The 22036-nt window shown below is 47.2% G+C and overlaps 1 protein-coding gene across 1 annotated transcript in view; it reads left to right on the forward strand.

Moving 5' to 3' along the window:
• The window catches only part of LOC311130371 (melanopsin-A-like), a gene marked incomplete at both ends in the record, with an annotated part of 88653 nt that overhangs the window by 59377 nt on the left and 7240 nt on the right, over window positions 1–22036 (forward strand). The window contains 2 exons of the mRNA XM_084163095.1: window positions 11569–11764; window positions 11854–12024. Of these exons, the coding sequence (XP_084019221.1) occupies window positions 11569–11764; window positions 11854–12024 (367 nt within the window). The remainder of the gene's footprint in view (window positions 1–11568; window positions 11765–11853; window positions 12025–22036) is intronic.

Here is a 22036-nt window from a genome sequence, read left to right on the forward strand (position 1 = left end):
CCTTTAAAATAATGTGACTGGCAGAACGGGTGTTGTATGTGGAGGATGAGGGTTGTAGTAGGTATCTCAGATAGGGGGGAGTGAGGCCTAAGAAGGTTTTATAAATAAGCATTAGCCAGTGGGTCTTGTGTCGGGTATACATAGATGGTCAGTTTACAGACGAGTATAGAGTGCAGTGATGTGTCCTATAAGGAGCATTGGTAGCTAATCTGATGGCCGAATGGTAAAGAACATCTAGCCGCTCGAGAATACCCTTACCTGCCAATCTATAAATTATGTCTCCGTAATCTACCATGTGTAGGATAGTCATCTGAATCAGGGTTAGTTTGGCAGCTGGGGTGAAAGAGGTGCGATTACAATAGAGGAAACCAAGTCTAGATGTAACCTTAGCCTACAGCTTGGATATGTGCTGAGAGAAGGACAGTGTACCATCTAGCCATACTTCCAAGTACTTGTATGAGGTGACTACCTCAAGCTCTAAACCCTCAGAGGTAGTAATCACACCGGTGGGGGGGCATTCTTCTTACCGAATCACATTATCTTTGTTTTGGAGGTGTTCAGAACAAGGTTAAGGGCAGAGAAAGCTTGTTGGACACTAAGAAAGCTTTGTTGAGCGCTTCCTAATGCCTGAGCTATGTTGTTGATGTAAATTGAGAAGAGCGCGGGGCCTAGGATCGAGCCTTGGGGTACTCCCTTGGTGACAGGCAGTGGCTGAGACAGCAGATGTTCTGACTTTACACACTGCACTCTTTGAGAGAGGTAGTTAGAAAACCAGGCCAAAGACCCCTCAAAGACACGAATACTCCTTAGCCGACCCATAATAATGGAATTCTCTACTGTATCAAAAGCTTTGGCCAAGTCAATAAAAATAGCAGCACAACATTGCTTAGAATCAAGGGCAATGGTGACATAATTTAGGACCTTTAAGGTTGCAGTGACACATCCATAACCTAAGCGGAAACCAGATTGCATACCAGAGAGTGTCACGGTTCAGACAGACGACCAGAGGACCACAATTGCGTCACACCAGAAAGTTTATTAAAACTTAAGGGAAAAGGGAAGTAGGGAGTGAATGAAGGCTCCAGGGGTAACAGGGATCCCGTCCAATGTGCTGGGTCTGTGCCTCCCCCAGTGGCAGCGATGCGTCCTATGAAGCCGGTGGTGGGTGGTCCAGAAGTCCTGGGGGGGGGAGACACAGACACAACAGGGCGGAATGAAACAAGGCAGCAGTACAGTTCAAGGGAAATCCAAAATACGTAGTAGCAAGGCAGAAGGCTGGTCAGAGTTACCGGGATTGAAGAGTAGTCAGGAGTCGTAATGGCAGAAGCAGGTCTGGATCTCCTGGGGCAGAAGAGTATCCAAAAATCAGGCAGGTCCGGGGTCACAAAACCAGGGTGAGCCAGAAGCGCGAGCAAACAGGTTCCGGGAGTGAGCTTTGCAGACGATCTGACACCGGAGAGCTGAAAGACAGGGCCTTAAATACTGGGAGAGGTAGTGGGTAATGCAGCGCAGCTGGCAGAGTAATTAGAGCAGAGCAGAGCAGGGACAGGTGGAGCTAGTTAGGCTGAGTAGAGAGAGTGGTGAGCAGAGTGGAAGAAAATTAAGGTGGTAACCCGGTGGAGTGAGAGGCTCATGACAGAACCCCCCCCCCAAGGGACGGCCCCAGAAGTCCCAAGAGCAACACCACGCCGGGCGGGAGGAGGGGAGCCGGAGGAGGGCTAGAACTCCTCCGAACGGTCCGAGTGAACGTCCTCATCCTCGGAGGAAGCCGGAGGGCCGTGGTCGGGAGATGGGACAGGTCCCGAGACAGGATCAGGCACAGGACAGGAAGCCGAGCGGGCAGGACGGTTAGGGACCCCTCTGGGGCGGCCCCTACGGATTGCAGGTTGATCAGGATGCCGTTGGTGGAAAGCGGTGATGAGAGTCCTATCCACAATCCGACTAGCTGGCACCCAGGACCTCTCCTCAGGTCCATAGCCCTCCCAGTCAATGAGGTACTGGAGACCCCTACCCCTCCGTCTGGACCGAAGCAGGCGGCGGACGGTGTAAACCAGACCACCATCGACGAGCCGTGGAGGAGGAGGACAAGGCGCAGCAGGGACCAGCGGACTCTCATGGATGGGCTTAATCTTAGACACATGGAAAGTGGGGTGCACCCTCAGGGAATTAGGCAGTTGGAGCCGGACAGCAGTTGGGCTAATCACTCTTATGATAGGGAATGGGCCAATGAACCGAGGTGCCAGCTTCTGCGACTCCACCCTGAGTGGCAGGTTCTTCGATGACAACCACACCCTTTGACCAACATGGTAGGTGGGAGCAGGAATTCTCCGACGGTTGGCCCCGGTAGTGTAGCTGGCAACGGATCTGAGGAGTGTGGCTCGGGCTTGTGACCAGGTGCGGCGACATCGACGGGCAAAAGCAAGTGCAGATGGGCAAGTAACCTCCTCTTCCTGGCTGGCAAATAGAGGAGGCTGGTATCCATAAACACATTGGAAAGGGGACATACCGATGGCAGAGCAGGTCAGAGAATTGTGTGCGTACTCCACCCATGTCAATTGCTGCGACCAGGAGTGGGGGTTGCGTGAAGTCATGCATCGCAGTGCCTTCTCGAGCTCCTGATTAGCCCGCTCTGACTGCCCATTGGATTGGGGATGGAATCCGGAAGTCAGACTGACTGTGGCTCCCAGCAGGTGACAGAACTCCTTCCAAAAAGCGGAGGAGAATTGTGGACCACGGTCAGAAACCACATCCTTTGGCAGTCCGTGGATCCGGAAGACGTGTTCCAGGACCACCTGGGCGGTCTCCTTGGCGGTTGGGAGCTTGGGGAGGGGAATGAAGTGTGCCATCTTGCTGAAACGGTCAACTATGGTGAGAATGACGGTCATGCCACTTGAAGGGGGCAGCCCCGTGACAAAGTCAAGGGCGATGTGAGACCAGGGACGTCTGGGCACAGGCAGGGGCTGCAGCAATCCGGCTGGGGGCTGGCAGGACGACTTGTGTTGGTTGCAGATGGGGCAGGCTTGGACGAATTCCCGTACATCCTTCCTCAGAGAGGGCCACCAGAACCTCTGGGCGAGCAGGTTGTAAGTGCGGGTGGAGCCAGGGTGACAAGCTAGGCGGGAGTCATGTCCCCACCGAACGACCTGGGACCTCAGGTCTTCGGGGACAAAAAGGCGGTCAGCTGGGCAAGTGCTGGGACCTGGCTGGTTACGGAGAGCCTCCAGCACCTGTTCCTCAACAGCCCAGGTCAGAGCTGCAACGATGCAGGGACTTGGCAGAATCGACACAGGGTCCTTGGAGGGGGTGTCATCCTTCTGGAATTGACGGGAGAGGGCGTCTGGCTTGGTGTTGCGTGATCCAGGCCGGTATGACAGAGTGAAATTAAACCTGGTGAAGAACAGGGCCCAGCGGGACTGCCTGGAGTTCAACCGTTTGGCCGTGCGGATGTACTCCAAGTTCTTATGATCGGTCCAAACGAGAAATGGAATGGTGGACCCCTCCAGCCAGTGACGCCACTCCTCCAAGGCAAGCTTCACAGCCAGCAGCTCACGGTTCCCTATGTCGTAATTGCACTCAGAGGGGGACAACCGACGTGAGAAAAAGGCACAGGGATGGAGCTTCCTATCCTCCGCAGCCCACTGAGAAATCACAGCACCAACTCCCACATCCGAGGCGTCCACCTCCACAATGAATTGCCGGTCCACATCAGGCATCTGGAGGATGGGAGCGGAGGTGAACCTCACCTTGAGGGTACTGAAGGCTTTGTCGGCTGCTGGGGTCCAGGTGAAGGGTTGCTTGGTGCTGGTTAGAGCAGTGAGAGGGGCAGCAACGGTACTGTAGTTCCGGATAAACTTTCTATAGAAGTTAGCAAACCCCAGAAACTGTTGCAGCTTCTTTCTGTTCTCCGGAACTGGCCATGAAGTGACTGCTGATACTTTGGCAGGATCCATTTGGATACTTCCCTCTGCCACTATGTACCCCAGGAAGGCCACTGTCTTGACGTGAAACTCACATTTCTCTGCCTTGGCGTAGAGGGAATTCTCCAGAAGACGATGAAGGACTTGCTGGACATGGCGGGTGTGTTCAGACAGGTTTCTGGAGTAGATTAAGATGTCATCCAGGTAAACGAAGACAAACTTGTTTAACATGTCCCGCAGTACATCATTCACTAGAGCCTGGAACACAGCAGGAGCATTGGTGAGACCAAAAGGCATAACCAGATACTCGTAGTGGCCTGTTGGTGTATTGAATGCGGTTTTCCATTCATCTCCCTCCCGGATCCGCACTAGGTGGTAAGCGTTTCTGAGATCCAACTTGGTAAAAACAGTGGCTCCCTGGAGCAACTCAAAAGCAGAGGTGAGCAGAGGCAGAGGGTAACGGTTTTTCACTGTGATGTCGTTGAGTCCCCGGTAGTCGATGCAGGGGCGAAGAGATCCGTCCTTCTTCCCCACAAAGAAGAAGCCAGCACCAGCAGGAGATGAAGATGAACGGATTAATCCTGCGGACAGAGAGCCATTGATGTAGTCCTCCATGGACTTTCTTTCAGGAGCAGACAACGAATAAAGACGACCCTTTGGAGGGGCTGTTCCAGGGAGGAGGTCGATGGCACAGTCGTACGGTCGGTGAGGGGGCAGAGATGTGGCTCTTGCTTTGTTAAACACCTCTCTGAGACCATGGTAGCATTCTGGGACATTGGAGAGGTCAGGAGCGGAGTTAGTAGGTACTGGCCGAGGGGGTAGTGCGGCAGCAAGCAGGCAGGTTCGGTGGCAGTCCTCTCCCCACTCCCTGATCACCCCGGTCACCCAGTCGAGCTGAGGGTTGTGCCGGCGGAGCCATGGGTAACCCAGGATGAGGGGTTGGCCTGGAGAGGGGAGCAGGTGAAACTGGATAGTTTCTTGATGGTTTCCGGACAGACCCATCGAGACCGGGGCCGTGACATGAGTGACCGATCCGAGTAAGTGTCCGTCCAGTGCCCGGGCAGGAATAGGAGGTGTCAAACGGAGGTTCTCCAGTCCCAGTTGGCGTGCCAGCTTGATGTCCATTATGTTGGCTTCGGCGCCAGAATCCACCAGAGCAGCCAGGGTGTGAGTTGAGTCAGAGAGGCGGAGGTGAACTTGCAGCAGGGGTTTGCGGTCGGAGGACTGGATGGTCATTGAACTCAACCGGACTCCCCCTATGCCCGGTGAGCTTCGGCCCTTTAAAGGGCAGGTTACCACACGATGTCCATCACCTCCACAATAGAGGCAGAGGTTTGAAGTGAAGCGGCGCTGGCGCTCTGCAGGAGTGAGAGAGGCTCGCCCAATCTCCATAGGCTCAGACTGATCAAGCTGACCTGGGTGAGTGGCAGTAGATGACAGGAGCCCAGTCGGATCTCTCCGAATGCCGGTAGTAGGTGGACCTTGGCGCCCCCTCTCACGACGACGGGTCTGTATCCTTCTGTCGATCCTGACAGTCAGTGCGATGGCTTCATCAAGAGTGGAAGGCAGTTCATGGGAGACCAACTCGTCCTTGATATAGTCAGCCAAACTATGGAAGAACGCGTCCACCAACGATGGTGTGTTCCAAGAACTTCGTCTAGCCAGGGTTCGGAAGTCGATGGAATGGTCTGCGACTGTACGTCTGCCTTGTCGAATACTGAACAGTTCACGAGACGCCTCTGCGGTTGGTGAATCCAGGTCAAACACCTTCAGCATCTCCTCAGCAAACAGGTCGAAGGTTGCACATGCGGGGGTTTGACGTTCGAACTCTGCTGTTCCCCAGAGTCGAGCTCGGCCCGTCAGGTGAGTGATGGCATACCCAACTTTAGCCCCCTCCGTGGCGAAGGTCCTTGGCTGCAAGGAGAACTGAAGTCGGCAGCTAGTCAGGAATGGCCGGACCTGGGTTGAATCGCCGTTGAACCGCTCGGGGTTTCCAATCTTGGGTTCCGGAGCAGCGGCTGCAATGACCGGGGCAGGTAACTCGGGGGCAGGGCTGGTGGGCAGACTGGCTGGGGTAAGGTTGGTGAGGAGTTGAATGATCATGGCGAGTTGTTGTTGCTGCTGCTGGAACTGCTGCTCATGCTCATCGGTTTCCATGTCGGGAAAAGTGTGCGCTGAGTCCATAATGGTCAGATCGTACTGTCACGGTTCAGACAGACGACCAGAGGACCACAATTGCGTCACACCAGAAAGTTTATTAAAACTTAAGGGAAAAGGGAAGTAGGGAGTGAATGAAGGCTCCAGGGGTAACAGGGATCCCGTCCAATGTGCTGGGTCTGTGCCTCCCCCAGTGGCAGCGATGCGTCCTATGAAGCCGGTGGTGGGTGGTCCAGAAGTCCTGGGGGGGGGAGACACAGACACAACAGGGCGGAATGAAACAAGGCAGCAGTACAGTTCAAGGGAAATCCAAAATACGTAGTAGCAAGGCAGAAGGCTGGTCAGAGTTACCGGGATTGAAGAGTAGTCAGGAGTCGTAATGGCAGAAGCAGGTCTGGATCTCCTGGGGCAGAAGAGTATCCAAAAATCAGGCAGGTCCGGGGTCACAAAACCAGGGTGAGCCAGAAGCGCGAGCAAACAGGTTCCGGGAGTGAGCTTTGCAGACGATCTGACACCGGAGAGCTGAAAGACAGGGCCTTAAATACTGGGAGAGGTAGTGGGTAATGCAGCGCAGCTGGCAGAGTAATTAGAGCAGAGCAGAGCAGGGACAGGTGGAGCTAGTTAGGCTGAGTAGAGAGAGTGGTGAGCAGAGTGGAAGAAAATTAAGGTGGTAACCCGGTGGAGTGAGAGGCTCATGACAGAGAGAATACTATAAACATCAAGAAAGTCAGTCAGTTGATTATTGACAAGTTTTTCCAACACTTTTGATAAACAAGGCAAGATAGAAATTGGCCTATAACCGTTAGGATGAGCTTGATCTCCCCCTTTAAATAAAGGATGCACAATGGCTGCCTTCCAAGACTGGGAACCTCTCCAGAGAGGAAAGACAGGTTAAAAAGGTGAGGGATAGGCTCGGCGATGATACGGGCTGCAACCTTAAAGATGAAAAGTTCTAAACCATCTGACCCAGATGGTTTTTTGGGGTCAAGTTTAAGGAGCTCTTTTAGCACGTCAGACTCAGTGACCGCCTGCACGGTGAAGCTGTGTAGCGGGGCAGGGGAAAAAGAGGGAGGTGCATTAGAAAGGCTGGGAGAAGAGGAAGTGTTGGACGGGCAAGGAGGCATGGCTGAGTCAAATAGGAATCCTGACTTGAAGTGGTGATTAAAGAGCTCAGCCATACGCTCCTTGTCAGTAACAACCACATCATCAACATTAAGGTACATGGACAGCTGTGAAGAGGAGGGTTTATTCTCCAGGTCTTTCACCTTTTTCCAGAACTTCTTGGGGTTAGACCCACGGAGAGAAAACTGCTTCTTAAAGTACAGTAACTAACTTTGGCCTTCCGGATAGCCTGAGTGCGCTTATTTCCCATTTGCCTGAACTTATTTCCCATTTGCCAGTCAGCCTGAGTATTTGTGTGCTGAGCCCTTCGCCAAATGGTGATCACGGTTGAACAAGGGACTGAACATGTTTTTAATTCTCATTTTCTATATGGGGGCGTGCTTGTTAACAATGCCAGTTGAAGTCGGAAGTTTACATACACCTTAGCCAAATACATTTAAACTCAGTTTTTCACAATTCCTGACATTTATTCCTAGTTGAAATTCCCTGTTTTAGGTCAGTTAGGATCACCACTTTATCATAAGAATGTGAAATGTCAGAATAATAGTAGAGAGAATGATTTATTTAAGCTTTTATATCTTTCATCACATTCCCAGTGGGTCAGAAGTTTACATACACTCAATTAGTATTTGGTAGCATTGCCTTTAAATTGTTTAACTTGGGTCAAACGTTTCGGGTAGCCTTCCACAAGCTTCCCACAATAAGTTGGGTGAATTCTGGCCCATTCCTCCTGACAGAGCTGGTGTAACTGAATCAGGTTTGTAGGCCTCCTTGCTCGCACATACTTTTTCAGTTCTGCCCACACATTTTCTATAGGATTGAGGTCAGTGCTTTGTGATGGCCACTCCAATACCTTGACTTTGTTGTCCTTAAGCCATTTTGCCACAACTTTGGAAGTTTGTTTGGGGTCATTGTCCATTTGGAAGACCCATTTGCGACCAAGCTTTAACTTCCTGACTGATGTCTTGAGATGTTGCTCCACATAATATTCCTTCCTCATGATGCCATCTATTTTGTGAAGTGCACCAGTCCCTCCTGCAGCAAAGCACCCCCACAGCATGATGCTGCCACCCCCGTGCTTCACGGTTGGGATGGTGTTCTTCGGCTTGCAAGCCACCCCCTTTTTCCTCCAAACATAACGATGGTCATTATGGCCAAACAGTTCTATTTTTGTTTCATCAGACCAGAGGCCATTTCTCCAAAAAGTACGATCTTTGTTCCCATGTGCAGTTGCAAACCTTAGTCTGGCTTTTTTAAGTGGGTTCTTCCTTGCTGAGTGACCTTTCAGGTTATGTCGATATAGGACTCGTTTTACTGTGGATATAGATACTTTTGTACTGGTTTCCTCCAGCATCTTCACAAGGTCCTTTGCTGTTGTTCTGGGATTGATTTGCACTTTTCGCACCAAAGTATGTTCAACTCTAGGAGACAGAACGCGTCTCCTTCCTGAGCGGTATGATGGCTGCGTGGTCCCATGGGGTTTATACTTGCGTACTATTGTTTGTACAGATAAACGTGGTACCTTCAGGTGTTTGGAAATTGCTCCCAAGGATGAACCAGACTTGTGGAGGTCTACAATTTTTTTTCTGAGGTCTTGGTTGATTTCTTTTGATTTTCCCATGATGTCAAGCAAAGAGGCACTGAGTTTGAGGTAGGCCTTGAAATACATCCACAGGTACACCTCCAATTGACTCAAATGATGTCAATTAGCCTATCAGAAGCTTCTAAAGCCATGACATCATTTTCTGGAATTTTCCAAGCTGTTTAAAGGCACAGTCAACTTAGTGTATGTAAACTTCTGACCCACTGGAATTGTGATACAGTGAATTATAAGTGAAATAATCTGTCTGTAAACAATTGTTGGAAAAATTACTTAGTAGATAACCCTACACCCAAACGAGGGCACTACGTTCATCCACCTCTGGCCTGCTAGCTCCCCTACCTCTACGAAAGCACAGTTCCCGCTCAGCCCAGTCAAAGCTATTCGCTGCTCTGGCACCCCAATGGTGGAACAAGCTCCCCCACGACGCCAGGACAGCGGAGTCACTGACCACCTTCCAGAGACACTTGAAACCCTACCTCTTTAAGGAATACCTGGAATAATATAAAGTAATCCTTCTTCCCCCATCCCCCATCATAAAAAAAAAAAAAGGTGGTTGTCCCACTGGCTATCATAAGTTGAATGCACCAATTTGTAAGTCGCTCTGGATAAGAGCGTCTGCTAAATGATGTAAAACATTTTTAAAAAATACCTTGTGGGATTGGTAATAATCTGAGAGAGATTTAGGGAGTCCCATTGTTTTAAGAATTGGTCAGGTGGTTTAAGCTTGTCCCAGTTTAGGTCGCCTAGTAGGACAATTTCAGACTTAGTGTAAGGGGCCAGGAGAGAGCTTAGGGCAGGTAGGGTACAGGCTGGTGCTGATGGTGGACGATAACACCCAGCAACAGTAAACAAAGAGCTATTTGAAAGATTCATGCTTAAAACCAGCAAATCAAATTGTTTGGGGACAGACTTGGTGGAGCACTGAAGGTGTTCCGAGCACTGAAGGTGTTACTTGGTAAAGATTGCCACTTCACCACATTTGGAAGATCTGTCTTGCAGAAAAAGGTTATAACCAGAAACTTTAAAATCAGTGTTCAGAACATTCGTTCTTAACCATGTCTCAGTAATGACCAACACATCTGGATTGGAGCTATGAACCCACACTTTCAATTGATCCATTTTAGGTTATAAGCTTCTAGTGTTAACTTGCAGAAAACCCAAGCTTTTACGAGGGCAGAAATCAGTGAAGCCGAAATCTGATCACAAGTCAGATTTGGGGCTAGCAACAGTAGACGGGCCAGGGTGTACATGCACATTTCCAGATATCATCAGCAGTAATACAATCTTGGCACGGCAGAGAGGGAGAGCTTTGCTGTGTTGATTTTGTATGACATTTGACTGTGCATCAGATGGCAACAAGATCATATTGTACAGCAATTTCATCAGGTAACATGAATACACAGCCGGTGAGAGGGAGTTAGAATAGGATGGGATGCCAAGAGTTGTACTGTAGTACTGAATGTCCAGAGGTTTTCAGTGTTAGTCATAATTTCCTCTGACATGATACATCAGGCCCCTGGCTAGTCACTGACCCTACGCACACTCACTAGACCATGTATACAAACCATATGCACACTCACTCACACAAACTACATTGACACTACCACACAAAACCACACACATACACTACATACGCCCACACAGACATAACACACACACGCAGACAGACACAAGACAAACACACATACATACATATTACACACACATTTTTACACTCATCACTTACTGCTGCTACTCTGTCCTTTATTTTACTCTTATTAATATCTATCCTGATTATATGCATATGCATAAGCTCTAATATGCATATGGGTGTTTTTAATTCATCATCACCTTATAAAGCACTGTTCATTTCGTTGTGTTAGGCTTTGAAACAACATCCACAATGACCATGTTTTACACTCAGTTTCAACCTGCTGTTGAAGTTCTTTCTTCAAATTGATCAGCCTTCAGTGAGGTGAGTTTTAAAAGTACTATAGGCCTGTGATTTTCGATTGCATTTGCATTGATGTCAGAGTGGTTAGAGGGACAATAGTACCAGCCCATTAGGATCTGATGGTAGTTAGCAAGTTGCGTACTACAAAGGCATGTCCAGAGTGTATAAATGGATATTACAGTGACTCAACGTTCACATGGAATTTTACTGCGGTCATGACTCATGACTGCAGGTGTGGTGGTCCTAATCCTGATGCCTAGTCACTTTACCCTGCCTTCATGTACATACTGTATCTTCCTAAAATACCTTGTACCTTCGCATATTGGCATGTAGGTTTGTCACTTATGGGTGGCACAAATTGTGATATTTGCAAATGTAATACTGTAGTATTTACTGTAGTTAAAAAAGTGTAGTGTTTTTGCATACATTACTGTAGTATTTACTACAGTGTTTTTTGTTGTTGCGGATAATACAGTAGTATTTACTGTAGTATTCTACAGCAGTGTTTCCCAACCCTGGTCCTCGAGTACCCCCAACAGTACACATTTTTATTGTAACGCTGAACAAGGACACCTGATTCAACTTGTCAATTAATCATCAAGCCCTCAATGAGCTGAATGAGGTGTGTTTGTCCAGGGCTACAACAAAAATGGGTACTGTTGGGGGTACTGGAGGACCAGGGTTGGGAAACACTGTTCTACAGTATACTAACATTCTATAATAAAAGTACTACACATGATCGAGGGATACTAAGAACCGTAGTATTCGATAGTAAACTGTAGTATTTTTTCATGTGGGTACATATCCTTAGTTTGCCCCCTCCATTCTGTCTTCAGGATGGCCATAGCCAAGTACATCCCGTGTCTGGGGGTGTTGCTGTGTGTACGTAGACGTGACCTGCGCTCCACCAACAGCAGCTTCATGTCCACCCGACGCTCCACTGTCACCAGCCAGACCTCCGACATCAGCGATCGCTTACGCCGCACCAGCACCGTCAAGTCCCGCCTCTCCTCCGCCTCCGACAGCGAATCAGTACGGATAAATATGTCCTGATGCATGCATATGTCTGTCTGTCTGTCCAGGTGTCTGTCTGACGGTTATGTAATGGTTCCTTCTCCCAGGGCTGGACAGATACGGAGGCTGACCTCTCCAGTATGGGCTCCAGGCCGGCTAGCCGCCAGGTGTCCTGTGATATCAGCAAGGACACAGCCAAGCTCCCAGCCTTCAAGCCTTACAGCTCCTCCAGCTTCAACTCCAAGATGAAGAGCCACGACTCTGGCATTTTTGAGAAGGTAACTAACACATCAGGGCAAGGTCAAGTCAAGCGGCAAGCCTGCTCTCTGTTCCCTTCCACATGTTTGACAATGTTCTGAATGTGTGGAGGATATTTTGGGCTCTAAAGGCAGAACAGTGTGAATGGTTGTCTAACACATGTCTAACACAGTAGAGGTCAGTAAGAGTCAACATCAGGATAAAAAAAAAATCTCACCTTACTTGCAGTTATGTGTGTTATAACCCTGAAATATATAAATAAATCACACAGAGATGTAGCTTCGGCTTCAAGTCACTTGGAATGAGTGAGCAGGGAAGCCCCGTGCGCCCCTATAGGAATTCCTAGGTATAACCAATCAAACTCAGATCAGACATCAATAGAGCACACAGATCGTATTATCAACATTTAGATAAATTAATAGCATATTACTTACTGGTATACATTATGATTCTATATTATTTCATTATTATTAAGGCACTTTTAATTCTATCACATGTGCTATTCTCCCAACATCAATACATGTTAATCTCACCAATGTTACCTATTATTCAGTGCATCTACCTGAGAAGCACCTAATCAAACAGTAACACACTTGAAAACAGCTGCAGCAATCTGTCTTTACTGTAATGCAATAAGACTTGAATGGGAATTAGGCAAGAACTAAGTACAAATTACTATTTTTGTGTAATCCGCCACAAATCTAAAGTCTAAGCCGTTGGCGAAGGTCGAGTCATGCGTCCTCCGAAACATGACCCGCCAAACCGTGCTTCTTAACACCCGCCCGCACCAATGTGTTGGAGGAAACACCTTTCAACTGACGACCGAGGTCAGCCTGGAGGCACCCGGCCTGCCACAAGGAGTCGCTAGAGCGCGGTGAGCCAAGTAAAGCCTCCCTGGCCAAACCCTCCCCTAACCCGGACGACGTTGGGCCAATTGTGCACCGCCCTATGGGACTCCGGTTGTGATACAGCCTGGGATCGAACCCGGGTTAGTAGTGACGCCTCTAGCACTGCGATGCAGTGCCTTAGAGTGCTGCGCCACTCAGGAGGCCCATATTTTCTTTTTTTTACACATATTTAACCCCTTATTTTTGTAAGCACAAAACTACCTCCATACTTCCATTCATTTGTCTGGGTTACTTTTAGTTTGTAGCCCAAACGGTTTGGATGCTACAGACAAAAGTTAGCACATCAGCGTTACCGACTTCAGTCCCGTGGGGCTTGTGGGGATCGTAGAACAAAGCGAAGAACACCACCATGTTTGTGAGAGTCTCCCCTTTCAATAGAGTGGTCATATTAGTAGGCCAAACCGCTCAGATGCTACAGACGTTTTCGTGAGAAGACCGATTTTTGGGATGTCTTCTGGCCTGAGAAACAGCGCTGTAGCTCTGCCACTTTCCACCGCATATGCGGAAGGGCGACATAGGCAGATGCGGTGGATTGAGACGCAGGCCATGCAAAAAAACAGATCTCTAGCTTAAACTGACACATTTTGATGGGATTTTTTATTATGTTACTTAGATTGACACAACCAGTGCGCCAATAGACTCTAGGGGGTTAATTAAACCATATTTTGGCTTGTAATGCACCCCTGGACTTGTGTGAGCCAATCGCATGGCTCCTCGTTACAGACAGGATGGTACAATGGTGCAACGGAAAATCACTCCAGGGAAGAAGCTCTAGGAGGGCTTTGCAGTACCATAGATGTCTAATCGAATTATGACATGTTTGAAGGGTGTGTTCATCTTTATGGTGTCTTTCAGTGTTATCATTTAAAATGTGATGGCAACTGCTAAGGCAGGGTTTTAATAACTGTGGAATAGGGTACCTCCATGGGGCACAGTCTTTGTAGAGGCAATCTGTATCGAAGGATTAGAATCCATTTTTTTTATTTATAGGCATAGAGCAGACATTTCTGTAAAGCGGGTATATAGAGATAGATGATGTGTGTTATCAGGGTTCATGACTAAGAAAAGTTGTCTTTAAAATGCTTCTTAAATGTCTTTACAACATATTGTTATAACATTATGATACAATTATTGATAGAGATTCGATCTCACTGTTAATTAACTGTCCCCCTTTGGTGCATTTGCCCTTGTTCACTCACTTTGAAAAGTCTAATCAATTTTAGCTGGCTTTCATCTGGGTTGGAGCCACAGTATTACAGTATTCAGAGGTTTGACCCCCCCAAAGCGTTTAGGGCTAGATTCTATCAGAGCCACACTAACTGACATCCGCATAGCAGTTGTTGTGGCGGTGTTGGAGGTGAAACCGTGTAAGAGCTTTCAAATCCACAAGTGGCTCCTTGCGTTACCTTATCGCAGACACTGCCGTTGGATGCAGTGTCTATGATAAGGTAACGAAACCACACCCAACTTTATATCTGAAAAATCACATGCATCCACGTTACAAGTTCAAACACTCGAATAATTGATGTTCTATTGTCTACACTTCGATTAGACTCATAGGCTATAATCCAAATCCATCCAAATTCACATGACAACATGCATTAGTCTGTCATTATCTCTATCATCGATAAAGCCTACACTTTCTATCTCCGATTTGAACTTCTAATGCGGTAGGGATAATAAGGCAGAGAGTGGTTGGTGACACACAAGAGCAACCGCTCATCGATTTGTCAGCTCATACCGCAGTTACACCTAAAATACCATCAAAACATCTGCTATGCGGATGTCGGCCAATGCTGGTTTATGCTCGATCTGAACTATGCATGAGAGCACCAGCTGTTCCGGATGACTGTGTGATCACGGTCTCCGTAGCCGATGTGAGTAAGACCTGTAGCCCTTTTCTGCAGTCAAATGACCTAGTGGCCTCATGGGTGAAACATTAATAATATTTTTCATAATTTCATAATTAATAAACCTCAAAAAAGCTGCCGAAAAGCCGGTGTTTCTATGTCAAACGGTTTTCTTACATTTCAGTCTTATGTGATGTACAACAGTACCAGTCAAAAGTTTGGACACACCTACAAATTCAAGGGTTGTTCTTTATTTTTACTATTTTCTGCATTGTAGAATAATAGTAAAGACATCAGAACTATGAAATGACACGAATGGAATCATGTGGTAACCAAAAAAGTTTTTTATAAAGTAACCAAATATATTTTATATTTGTGATTCTTCAAATAGCCACCCTTTCCCTTGATGACAGCTTTGCACAGTCTTGGCATTCTCTCAACCAGCTTCACCTGGAATGCTTTTCCAACAGTCTTGAAAGAGTTCCCACATATGCTGAGCACTTGTTGGCTGCTTTTCTTTCACTCTGCCGTCCGACTCATCCCAAACCATCTCAATTGGGTTGAGGTCGGGGGATTGTGGAGGCCAGGTCATCTGATGCAGCACTCCGTCACTCTCCTTCTTGGTAAAATAGCCCTTACACAGCCTGGAGTTGTGTTGGGTCATTGTCCTGTTTTAAAAACAAATTATAGTCCCACTAAGCCCAAACCAGATGGGATGGCGTATCGCTGCAGAATGCTGTGGTAGCCATGCTGGTTAAGTGTGCCTTGAATTCTAAATATTCACAGACAGTGTCACCAGCAAAGCACCCCCACACCATAACGCCTCTTCCTCCATGCTTTACGGTGGGAACTACACATGAAGAGATCATCCGTTCACCCACACCGCGTCTCACAAAGACACAGCGGTTGGAACCAAAAATCTCCAATTTGGACTCCAGACCAAATTACACATTTCCACCGGTCTAATGTCCATTGCTCGTGTTTCTTGGCCCAAGCAGGACTCTTCTACTTATTGGTGTCCTTTAGTAGTGGTTTCTTTGCAGCAATTCGACCATGAAGGCCTGATTCACACAGTCCCCTCTGAACAGTTGATGTTGAGATGTGTTTGTGACTTGAACTCTGTGAAGCATTTATTTGGGCTGCAATTTCTGGGGCTGGTAACTCTAATGAACTTATCCTCTGCAGCAGAGGTAACTCTGGGTCTTCCATTCCTGTGGCGGTCCTCATGAGAGCCAATTTCATCATAGCGCTTGATGTTTTTTGCGTTCAAAGTTCTTGAAATGTTCCATATTGACTGACCTTCATGTCTTAAAGTAATGATAGACCGTCGTTTCTCTTTGCTTATTTGAGCTGTTCTTGCCATAATATGGACTTGGTCTTTTACCAAATAGGGCTGTCTTCTGTATAATATGGACTTGGTCTTTTACCAAATAGGGCTGTCTTCTGAATAACCCCCCCCCCCCCCCCCCCCTCATTAAGAAGGAAAGACATTTCACAAATTAACTTTCAAGAACGCACACCTGTTAATTGAAATGCATTCCAGGTGACTACCTCATGAAGCTGGTTGAGAGAATGCCAAGAGTGTGCAAAGCTGTCATCAAGGCAAAGGGTGGCTTTTTGAAGAATCTCAAATATATTTTGGTTACTACATGATTCCATATGTGTTATTTCATAGTTTTGATGTCTTCACTATTATTCTACAATGTAAAAAAATAGTACAAATAAAGAAAAACCTTGAATGAGTAGGTTTGTCCAAACTTTTGACTGGTAGTGTATATAAAGTGTAATATTGGGATGCAAACTCAAAATGTAATACATTTCAACTCTATATCTGACATGGTACGGGTGTCTTCATTTTTTAAAAGCCCATAACCATGTGTCTGAGGTGTTTTCTTTTTGTTTGAAAGTAGATTTGTTTAAGGCTACCAAGAAACACTCTGGGTGACCCTGATTAAGCCCACTGCAGTAAAAGGTTAAACAGGTTAACATTCACAAGACCGCAGAGCCAGACGGATTACCAGGACACGTACTCAGAGCATTCGCTGACCAGTGTCTTCACTGACATTTTCAATATCTCCCTGACCCAGTCTGTAATACCTACATGTTTCAAGCAGACCACCATAGTCCCTGTGCCCAAAAATACCAAGGTAACCTGTCTAAATGACTATCACCCCGTAGCACTCACATCTGTAGCCATGAAATGCTTTGAAAGGCTGGTCATGTCTCACATCAACACCATAATCCCAGACACCCTGTACCCACTCCAATTCGCATACCTCCCCAACAGATCCACAGACGACACGATCTCTATTGCACTCCACACTGCCCTTTCCCACCTGGACAAACACCTATGTGAGAATGCTGTTCATTGACTACAGCTCAGCGTTCAACACCATTGTGCCCCCCAAGCTCATCAGTAAACTAAGGACCCTGGGATTAAACACCTCCCTCTGCAACTGGATCTTGGAATTCCTGTTGGGCCGCCCCCAGGTGGTGATGGTAGACAACAACACATCCACCATGTTGACCCTCAACACGGGGGCCCCTCAGGGGTGCGTGCTTAGGCCCCTCCTGTACTCCCGGTTTACCCACAACTGCGTGGCCGCACACGACTCCAACACCATCATTAAGTTTGCACACGACACGACGGTGGTAGGCCTGATCACCGACGACGATGAGACAGCCTACAGGGAGGAGGTCAGAGACCTGGCAGTGTGGTACCAGGACAACAACCTCTTCACCGTCAGCAAGGCAAAGGAGCTGATCGTGGACTACAGGAAATGGAGGGCTGAGCACACCCCCATCCACATCGACGGAGCTGTTGTGGAACAGATCGAGAGCTTCAAGTTCCTCGGTGTCCACATCACTAAGGAGCTATCATTGTCTACACATATCAACACAGTCGTGAAGAGGGCACAACAATGTCCCTTCCACCTTAGGAGGCTGAAAAGATTCAGCATGGGCCCTCAGATCCTCAAAAAGTTCTGTGCTATGTGCACGGCCAAACAATGGAAATTATGGAATCGACTTCCACTTTACTTCCCTACTGCAGCGTGCTGGTGGCAAACTTGCCAGATTAAATTATTTGAAAGAGTCAGTTTATAGAGTATAAAAGTGAAGTAAACAAGTGGAAGTGTATAAGTGTAATTTTATATTTATTTAATTCAAGTTCACTATTGTTAGCTAGACAGACCTACTAGTAGGCTAGTTCTGTTATGATAATAATTTTAGTTGTGTTGTGGTAGAGTTATTTAAGGCCCGGGCCATCCACCAAGCCAATAACTGTAACAATAACTATAATGATAAACTATAGGCTATATAACTATAAAACATTGGTGAGCATCCACACTAGAGGAAAGTTTATCGTTCTAGAGTCCTGCACCTGTCAATCAACTGATCAATGCATCCTACTGCACGCTGCCTATTAATAAGGTCGTACCACAAGACCATTCATGAGGTCTCTAACATGCTGACCACTCTGCCCGCATTGCGTCGCGAGCGTTGCAAAATAAATGTACTCATACATGTTATTCAATCATTTCATCCAAACTGCTTGCGGGCGTCTGCATAGCCAGGCACTAAAATAGAACTTGGTTCTATTTTAGACGCTTGACGCGCTGCAAGTCCCGCCTCTGCCATCTCCTCATTGCTTTTTAGGAGCATATACCCACGTAGATGATTGAAATATGAACTGAGTTCCACACTCCAGTCCAGTTGGTGGTGGTAATGCACCTTAAAGTTGGTTACCAACCGCCATATAAGTGCACAGAAGAAGAAGAAGACATTACTAGAAACGAACTAGGTTTCCCCTTTATCTGTGGATTAATTGTTGGAGTAGAGAACACACGATTATGTATTGACTCAATAGGTCAAAATTCTACAAAGATACAAAAAAAAGGACCTTGTGCATTTCAGGTAAAATAACAACCCAATGTTTATAAACATGACAAATTAGCTAGCAATAGCAAGCTAGCTAGCTTAATATAGTTGGTTCAGAGTTGGTTTTGATATTTCAACCTGCGTGTTCTGATCGTGTCTGGTGTGGATGGACAAAATCAACATGCGTGCGATGGCGCACGAGCGTGCCCTGTCTAGTCAGCATGTAACACACAGATACTGGTTCAGAGTGACCATTCAGTGCTTTCAGTTTGTGTTCATTGTCATAGTGACAACTGCAAATCAAATCAAATCAAATTTTATTGGCCACATGCGCCGAATACAACAGGTGTAGACATTACATTGAAATGCATACTTACAGCCCTTAACCAACAATGCATTTATTTTTTAATTACAAAGTAAAATAAAACAACAACAAAAAAGTGTTGAGAAAAAAAGAGCAGAAGTAAAATAAAATAACAGTAGGGAGGCTATATATAATATAATAAATAATATGCCATTTAGCAGATGCTTTTATCCAAAGCGACTTATAGTCATGTGTGCATACATTTTTACGTATGGGTGGTCCCGGGGATCGAACCCACTACCCTGGCGTTACAAGCGCCATGCTCTACCAATTGAGCTACAGATGACCACGTACAGGGGGGTACCGGTGCAGAGTCAATGTGCGGGGGCACCGGCTAGTTGAGGTAGTTGAGGTAATATGTACATGTGGGTAGAGTTAAAGTGACTATGCATAAATAATTAACAGAGTAGCAGCAGCATAAAAAGATGGGGTGGGGGTGGGGGGGCAGTGCAAATAGTCTGCGTAGCCATGATTAGCTGTTCAGGAGTCTTATGGCTTGGGGGTAGAAGCTGTAGAAGTATTTTGGACCTAGACTTGGCACTCCGGTACCGCTTGCCGTGCGGTAGCAGAGAGAACAGTCTATGACTAGGGTGGCTGGAGTCTTTGACAATTTTGAGGGCCTTCCTCTGACACCGCCTGGTATAGAGGTCCTGGATGGCAGGAAGCTTGGCTCCAGTGATGTACTGGGCCGTACGCACTACCCTCTGTAGTGCCTTGCGGTCGGAGGCCGAGCAGTTGCCATACCAGGCGGTGATGCAACCAGTCAGGATGCTCTTGATGGTGCAGCTGTAGAAATCTTTTCAGTCTACTGAAGGGGAATAGGCTTTGTCGTGCACTCTTCACGACTGTCTTGTCGTGTTTGGACCATGATAGTTTGTTGGTGATGTGGACACCAAGGAACTTGAAGCTCTCAACCTGTTCCACTACAGACCCGTCGATGAGAATGGGGGCGTGCTCAGTCCTCTTTTTTTTTCATTTAGTCCACAATCATCTCCTTTGTCTTGGTCACGTTGAGGGAGAGGTTGTTATCATGGCACCACACGGCCAGGTCTCTGACCTCCTCCCTATAGGCTGTCTCATCGTTGTCGGTGATCAGGCCTACCACTGTTGTGTCGTCGGAAAACTTAATGATGGTGTTGGAGTCATGCCTGGCCATGCAGTCATGGGTGAACAGGGAGTACAGGAGGGGACTGAGCACGCACCCCTGAGGGGCCCCCGTGTTGAGGATCAGTGTGGCAGATGTGTTGTTACCTACCCTTACCACCTGGGGGCGGCCCGTCAGGAAGTCCAGGATCCAGTTGCAGAGGGAGGTGTTTAGTCCCAGGATCCTTAGCTTAGTGATGAGCTTTGAGGGCACTATGGTGTTGAATGCTGAGCTGTAGCTAAAGGGTAGACTTAAATGTACATCTAGGCCTAATGAAAACTAATATAGTAACTCTTATATAAATGTAGCAATTCAAAAACAAGAAACACCATTTAGCCTGAGCATCTTTTACAGCATATCATTGCCTCATTGCTTAAGTGGTTTGCAAGTGATTTCCATTTTTCCTATTCTTGTCAATTCCATTGGGTCTTCTTTTTCACTGTGCTCATCTCTGTATGTCCTGTGCAACTATATACAATGCATCAGTGAAACAGTGATCACAACAATGCACTTCCTCTCCTCAACTTTCCCCCGACATGCATTTTCTATGCTGCTGTAGGCCTGTTTTACTTTCAGCAATTGGCAAGAGCAAGCCTGCCAAGAGCAAGTCCCCGAATAAGCTATTATTAAGATAAATGACCTATAGCTTTTGTAGCCTATCACTATATATACAAAAGCATGTGGAGATTAGGGGATTCAGCTATTTAGGCCACACCCGTTGCTGACAAGTGTATAAAATGGAGCACACCGCCATGCAATCTCCATAGACAAACATTGGTAGTAGAATGGCCTCAGTGACTTTCAACGTGGCACCGTCATAGGATTCCATCAAGTCAGTTCGTAAAATTTCTGCCCTGCTAGAGCTTCCCCGGTCAACTGTAAGTGCTGTTATGGTGAAGTGGAAACGTCTAGGAGCAACAACGGCTCAGCCGGCAAGTGGTAGGCCGCATAAGTAACACTCATTACAGAGTTTCAAATGGCCTCTGGAAGCAACGTCAGCACAAGAACTGTTCGTCGGGAGCTTCATGAAATGGGTTTCCATGGCCGAGCAGCCGCACACAAGCCTAAGATCACTATACGCAATGCCAAGCATCGGCTGGAATGGTGTAAAGCTCGCTGCCATTGGACTCTGGAGCAGTGGAAAATGCGTTCTCTGGAGTGATGAATCACGCTTCACCATCTGGCAGTCTGACGGACGAATCTGGGTTTGGCGGATGCCAGGAGAACGCTACCTGCGCTCGAATGCATAGTGCCAACTGTAAAGTTTGGTAGAGGAGGAATAATGGTCTGGGGCTGTTTTTCATGGTTCGGGCTAGAGCTACAGCATACAATGACATTCTAGACGGTTTGTCGAGATCGGTGTGGAAGAACTTGACTGGCCTGCACAAAGCCCTGACCTCAACCCCATCAGACAGCTTTGGGATGAATTGGAACGCCGACTGCGTGCCAGGCCTAATCGCCCAACATAAGTGCCCGACCTCACTAATGCTCGTGGCTCAATGGAAGCAAGTCCCCGCAGCAATGTTCCAACATCTAGTGGAAAGCCTTCCCAGAAGAGTGGAGGCTGTTATAGCAGCAAAGGGGGGACCAACTCCATATTAATGCCCATGATTTTGGAATGAGATGTTCGACGACCAGGTTTCCACATACTTTTGGTCACTTCAAACCCTGTCCTGCACTGAAATCAAGCCTCTGAACACCTCACCTCATGCCTCATATCCTCATTCAATCACTGCTGTGATCCCTTCCCAACACTGTGTAAGTAGCCCTCTCATTCCCATTCCCCATAAGATTGTACTATAAATGTCTTTATTAAATGCTTTAGGTTAAAATAATTAGTCTTTCACGATTTTTTAAACACACTTTGACGTCTCCGTGCGGTCCGCG

The sequence above is a fragment of the Coregonus lavaretus genome (genome assembly GCF_964263955.1).
Source record: "Coregonus lavaretus genome assembly, chromosome: 1".
NCBI lineage: Eukaryota > Metazoa > Chordata > Actinopteri > Salmoniformes > Salmonidae > Coregonus > Coregonus lavaretus.